Source organism: Morone saxatilis, unplaced genomic scaffold, assembly GCF_004916995.1.
Source record: "Morone saxatilis isolate NCDOM2014 unplaced genomic scaffold, NCSU_SB_2.0 Contig24, whole genome shotgun sequence".
NCBI lineage: Eukaryota > Metazoa > Chordata > Actinopteri > Moronidae > Morone > Morone saxatilis.
The window spans coordinates 27,080,915-27,087,531 of record NW_023339807.1 but is presented as its reverse complement, the minus strand read 5'-3'; the positions used below and the strand labels follow the sequence as shown (position 1 = coordinate 27,087,531).

The 6,617-nt window shown below is 44.4% G+C and overlaps 1 protein-coding gene across 2 annotated transcripts in view; it reads left to right on the top strand.

Moving 5' to 3' along the window:
* arhgef2 (rho/rac guanine nucleotide exchange factor (GEF) 2) overlaps positions 1–6,617 on the top strand; it is a gene marked incomplete at its 5' end in the record, with an annotated part of 14,437 nt that overhangs the window by 3,683 nt on the left and 4,137 nt on the right. For both annotated transcript variants that reach the window (XM_035671988.1, XM_035671987.1), the window contains 12 exon segments: positions 28–171; positions 730–980; positions 2,354–2,479; positions 2,640–2,757; positions 2,979–3,227; positions 3,618–3,694; positions 3,836–4,008; positions 4,147–4,214; positions 4,425–4,652; positions 4,718–4,795; positions 5,195–5,250; positions 5,501–5,542. In XM_035671988.1, coding sequence (XP_035527881.1) covers positions 28–171; positions 730–980; positions 2,354–2,479; positions 2,640–2,757; positions 2,979–3,227; positions 3,618–3,694; positions 3,836–4,008; positions 4,147–4,214; positions 4,425–4,652; positions 4,718–4,795; positions 5,195–5,250; positions 5,501–5,542 — 1,610 coding nt within the window.

Sequence of the window (6,617 nt, the reverse complement as noted above, 5' to 3'; positions counted from 1 at the left end):
CGTTGTATGTTGTGTGTTGTGTTGCAGGTGAGTGGTGGTGGAGCCCCCTGCTGGAGGAGCTGCAGGTGGAGGGCAGCTGTGTTCAGGCTGACAGTTGGAGTCTCGTTGTTCAACCAACCTTCCTGCAGACGCTTCATAAAGACCTCATTAAACAGCAGGATGTTATCTACGGTATGTTAATATTCACATCAAACAACATTAATGAATATAAATAATAACGCAGTTCAATAAGAATATCAGATAAAAACTGGTTCCTGCACAATAATGTCTCTAACAATTAAAACTTAATAAACAGTAAGTCCTTATAATCCTTATAAAAAGGAGTTTGGTGTAGAGTTAGCACTGTACTTTACATATATTGTGTATATATATATATATACATATGTATTCTGTATACACACATATAAATACACATTACCACCTCAGACAGCACCAGTCTCCCCGGGTATTACTATTATAACAATTATTAAAATCCAGCAGCGTAGTTCGACCCTGTTCAAGTAGACAGTTTACACAGGAGGCAAGTATATTATTGATTATTCAATGCTGACCTTAACCAGTTCAAGAACCAGAGCTAATCTGGTGAAAAGGGGGTCCTCCAGGTCCACACTGCTCTTCCAAACGGTTCCTCTTTTTAACATTCATTTTACCTCTGCTAACTATCTGACCATCACATTCTAGCTCTGTACTTAACCTGTCTGTCTCTCTCTCTACCTGTCTGTCTCTCAGAGTTAATCCAGACCGAGTTCCACCACGTGCGGACGTTGCGGATCATGGAGGGGGTATACCGGCGGGGGATGCTGGAGGAGGTGATGCTAGAGGCGGGTGTGGTTCACACCATCTTCCCCTGTCTGGACCAGCTGCTGGAGTGGCACTCCGGCTTCCTGTCAGAGCTGCTTAACAGGAGGAAGGAGGGTCTGATGGAAGGCAGCTCCACCAACTTCACCGTCCGCAGGATCGGAGACCTGCTGCTCAGACAGGTACAGGTGGACCCTGTGTGTGAACTCACTGTGGTTGATTAGGGTCACACAGGATCAAGGTTTAGAGGTTTAAAGAGCAGCTTCTTTACTGCATTCTGGGAAATAAAACGTTTTTTTTCACTAGCTGTTTGGAGTTCCGATTTCAGATCCACTGAAATCATTTGAGGAGTCTCCACCTGCTGGACATTTTAAATCATTACACTCACTGGATGTTTCTGTCAGTTAAACATAGCCAAAATATACCTAAAAAAAAGAGAGATAACAAACCAGAGCGTCACTCTCATTACTTAAAGTAGTAACATTATAGAAATACTCCACTGGTAGTTAAGTTCTGCATTTAAAGTCTAACTTAAGTAAAAGTACAGAAGAAATAGGAACTACATGTGCTTCTATATGAAAATTGAACATACTCATACTGTTCAATGGCCACTTCATCAGAAGCAGGTTTATTGCCAAGTAGTTTTTCACATACAAGAAATGTGTAATAGTCCAATAGTAAGTTGGTGCATAACAATAAACATAAATATAGAGACGAGGAATCTGCAAGTTAGCAGTGTGACGTATAATGATATCTGTAATGTGCAAAGATTAAATCCAATGTGCATTAATGTAATGAATATATACAGGGTGGGTTTAAGAGTCAGTGTCAGTGGTGGTCCCGGGTCTTGTTGATGAGTTCAGCTGCAAACTGTTCTTGTGGCAGGAGGTTTTGGACCTGATGGACCGCAGCCTGCTGCCAGAGGGAGGTGACGGAAAGAGTCGGGATGGGGGGGGTCAGCCACAATCTTACCTGGGGTTCTGGAGTTCAGTCATTGAATTATCCGAGGACCCCAGATCGAAAACAACACAAATACCAACAAAAACAAGAGTACTTAAGTGTCTCCTGTACAAATAAAACATACAAAAACAATGAGTCTATGAGGCTAAATTACAGTTTAAAACATCAAATACCGAAATCAATGTTGTGTATTATCCTTTATTAGTAATCGAGAGGCGATTGTAAGTATAAATGTGAAAGAAAGCACCGACTGATAGCGCCCCTGTCTCGACCACTCAAGCGCTACTACTACATTTCACACACATTCACAAGTCCATTGAACAGAAACTAATGCATTCATACACATTATTCATTACATTATTCATGCACATTCACACACAGCTGCACAGCATCGGGAGCGATTCGGGGTTCAGTATCTTGCTCAAGGATACTTTGACATGTGGCACCAGGAGCCGGGGATCGAACCAACAACCTTCCGATTAGGGGACGACCCGCTCTGCCTTTGCGCCACAGCCGGCCATTACTGTGTATTATCATTTAATATTGTTTATTACTGTGTGTTATTGTGTATTATACTGTATGGTTGTCTGTGTAGTTTTCAGGTCAGCCTGCAGATGAAATGAAGAAACTTTATTCTGAGTTCTGCAGTCGACACCCGAAAGCTGTGAAACTCTACAAAGAGGTGTTAACTCGAGACCGAAGACTGCAGCAGTTTGTCAGGGTAAGGACCAGAACCTCAGACCTGGTTTTAGACCTTCAGTCCGATCTGATCTGTTTTAAGCTGACTTAAACTCGTATAAATTGACATTAACTGGTTTAGACTGGTGTCTAAGTTTTTCTGTGTTGATGTCGACTGTCTTTCTCCATCCCATAATGCTCAGCGTGCATGTCGGGGTCCTCTGCTGCGTCGTCATGGCGTCCAGGAGTGCATCCTGCTGGTGACACAGCGAATCACAAAGTACCCCGTCCTCATCCAACGTATTCTCGACAACACCAAAGGTAACCAAGACCTCTGACCTCCAGTAACCTCTGACCCGCCCCCTTTTTGGTGAAAGCAGTTGCTCTAATTTGACTGGCAGTAAATGTAAATTCTGATTTGATCAGTTTATAGCATAAAATAAGAATACTGTATTGATTGTATCTGTTATATCATAAATCCTCTGTGCAGTCACAATGACCTCTGACATCTGATGTCACCATGTCCCTGTGACCTCATGCAGGCAACGAGGAGGAGGCCCAGGCGTTGAGTCAGGCTCTGTTCCTTCTGAAGAAGCTGATTAGCTCAGTGGACCAGGAAGTGCTGGAGCTGGACCGGACCAGGAGGCTGCAGGAGATCCAGGCCCGTCTGGACCCCCGGGCCCAGGCGGAGGTCCGTGGAGGAGGAGTGTTCAGGGGAGGAGAACTGCTGAGGAGGAGGCTCCTCCACGAGGGGACGCTTCTCTGGAAGGTCCAAGGCTCCAGGATGAAAGGTAGAGAATTCTGTATTCTGTTGGAGAAAAGGAAGAGAGGAAGTTAGGAAATATATGTCTGTTTTAATTTACTATGAACTAAGTTAGCATCAACCAAACTCCATTAAAAAAACAAGCATTTTAAAAGACAAAATCTGAGTTCAGACTTTTTACAAATCGCCATCATGATGTAGTTATTATAGTTATAGTTATTATTATTTTCATCTGTTTGTTGACATGAAATGACAGAAACATCTGTTTGGGCTTTTGGACTCATACGGCCGCAGTGAGACAGATTAGAGGCAAGATATATGAGAAAATGATCGCTCGAGTAAACTAGCATGAGTAACTCAAGTTTGGTGCAATGACTCCGTTACTCCTGCTGACCAGCTGCTGAATGTTTGTCTCCAGATGTGCAGGTCCTGCTGATGTCAGACATCTTGGTTTTCCTTCAGGAGAAAGATCAGAAGTTCACCTTCGCATCACTGGTGAGTCTCACCTGGTCTCACCTGGTTTCACCTGGTCTCACCTGCACCTCCTCGTGTTCCTCCTCCTGTGACTCCTTTCAACATAAGGGAGCAGTAGTTCTCCTCTGTCTGTCTGTTTACCTGTCTGTGTCTGTGTGTCAGGACAAATCTCCGGTGGTGTCTCTGAACAACCTGATCGTCAGAGATATAGCCAATCAGGAGCGAGGGATGTACCTGATCAGCGCCTCCACCCCTCCAGAGATGTACGAGCTGTACGCTTCGTCCAAAGACGACCGCAGGACCTGGATGAGCCGCATCCAGCAGACCGCCCTCAGGTCGCTACTGCAGTACAGTACCACACAGTACTACACAGTACTACACAGTACTACACAGTACTACACAGTACCACACAGTACCACACAGTACTACACTGTACTACACAGTACTCACATTAGTTTGTGTTTTGTCTGCAGTTGTCCATCCAGAGACGAGTTTCCTCTCATTGAGACCGAAGACAAAGCTTTACTGCGCAGACTGAGAGGTACAGCACCTCCTCCTCCTCCTCCTCCTCCTCCTCCTCTTTCTACACCTTCTACTAGATCTCCTCTCTCTTCATGTCCTTTCTCCTCTTTTTCCTCCTGTTAAAAAATAAAATAATAAAATCCATCTAATTCAACATTATTTTTCTCCTCCCCTCCCCTCCTCTTCCCATCCTCCTCTCCTCCTCTCCTCCTCCCCCTTACCTCCCCAGCTGACATCCAGCAGAAGGATAGGGAGGTGCTGGAGCTCCTGCAGGAGCGAGTCACTCTGTTTTCTGACCTGGTGGAGGCAACAGGAAGAGGAGGAGGAGAAGAAGAGGGGGGCGTGGAGCTGAGCAGATCCTCCTCCAGGACCTCTTCCTCCTGCAGGAACCTGTTCAGAGCCGACACTCCTCAAACTCCTCAGGGGGAGCCGCTCCTCAGCGCCTCCATCACTGAAGGTGAGTTTCACTCTCAGGTTGGACGTGAAGAGAAAGATTGAGACTGACTGCTTGTTTGTTCTCAGTGGACCGACTGACCCAACTGCTGCTGGACTCCAACATCCACAAGTCCTCGGTAACCAACGGCAACCAGGAGCTCAGCGGTGAGTCACCTGGTACCTGATCGATCTCTGATCCATCTCTGATCAATCTCTCTGATCAATCTCTCTGATCAATCTCTCTGATCAATCTTTGATCACTCTCTGATCAATCTCTCTGATCAATCTCTGATCAATCTTTGTCTATCTCTGATCAATCTCTGATCAATCTCTCTGATTAATCTCTCTGATCAATCACATTGTCAGTGGATGGAAACGTCTGACCAACAGTTTCAATTTATTGTGAAATAAATATTTTAATTAAAATATTTATTAAAATAGTTCATAAATTGATTACTCAGACATTAGCTGATTACCCTGTCTGTCTCTCTGTGTCTGTCTCACTGTGTCTGTCTCTCTGTCTGTCTCTCTGTGTCTGTCTCACTGTGTCTGTCTCACTCTCAGATGGTGACTCTGGTTCTCTGAATGGTTCTTTTGAGTTGAACAGCAGCACCTCAAAGGTAAATCTCACCTTTAACTTTCAGCCTCTGATTAAAGGCTTGTTTGTGTCCTTCTATGATAACGTTGTGTATTGTGGCTGTGTTGTTTCCATGGCAACAGAGCAGCAGATCTGATTGAATAAAGTTTAATGTTGTTGTATACATGTTAAACAAACAGACGTTATTGTATATTTTCATCCTGATTGGACGATGCAGAGAGTAAACTATCAAAATAAAAGCCCGACTGGATGAACACTGTTTTCTCTCTCAGGACAGAAACGGGAACCAGCTGCAGGAACGAAGTCTTAACGAGGTAACAAACACCTTCCTGTTTTCCTTCATCTGATCATTCCTTTGAGGTTATATGTAACATTATATAACATCTATTAATAATAATCTATAATCTAATATAATATAATCTATTAATATTATTATTGAATTGAAGATATTTGAAGATTATTATTTAGAATGAGCAGGGCAGATTGGCCGGAGAATTGTGGCAGCAGGGGCAGTATTACGGGCCCTTTATCAAAACAGTTGTCACAAAAGAGAGTTGAGCCGAAAGTCGAAGCTCCCAATCTACCGGTCGATCTTTGTTCCTACCCTCACCTATGCGGGTAACAAGCAGACCGAAATGGGTTTCCTCAGGAGGATGGCTGCGTCTCTCTTAGGAATAGGGTGATGTGTAGTCAAGATCACAACGTATCATTTGCAGTGGGTGGTAATGCATGTTTTTTGCCATTGTAACTTGGTTGTGACAAAGTTGGTACATCGGTCCTATTCCTTTGGTCTTACTCCAGTGATAACGAGGTTTGGAGGAAATCAAGGTGCAGGCTCACGAAGTTAGGTCTCTCAATAAGTGAAAAGCTAATCTCTGTTTACACACTGATTCTCTAGTCAGGTTTGTTTCACTGCAGAGGAGGACTGGGGGGCGGAGAGCGTTGTTTTTCGGTAATGTGTGTCCTTTTAATAAGGGGGTGTACTCTTGTTAGTGCTTTCTCTTCGCGTTGGACTGCTTTGATTATAATCCCCCAGACGATTCGGTTGGCGCGAGCATCTCTGAATTGTTCTGGGTATTGCGGACTGCTACACTCAGCATTACCACTAACAAGTCAGACTCTCACTTTACAGCCAAACAAGTCTGTAGGATGTGGTGAAGCTCGTACGGGAATCCACGCTCGAGATGACTGGAGACGTAGATGCTAGAGCTTCTGTCATTTGTCGGTTTGTTGATAAAGGGACAAAGCTTGGGATTCATGGAATTGCTTAATTAGACGTCACAGGCGTGCGAGTTAGGCACAAGGGGGAGTGAGACCTTGAGCACACAAGGTGTGATTGTAGATTACTATCTCAACACTGGCCTTGGCGAACGGCCTCAGACCCCCAGT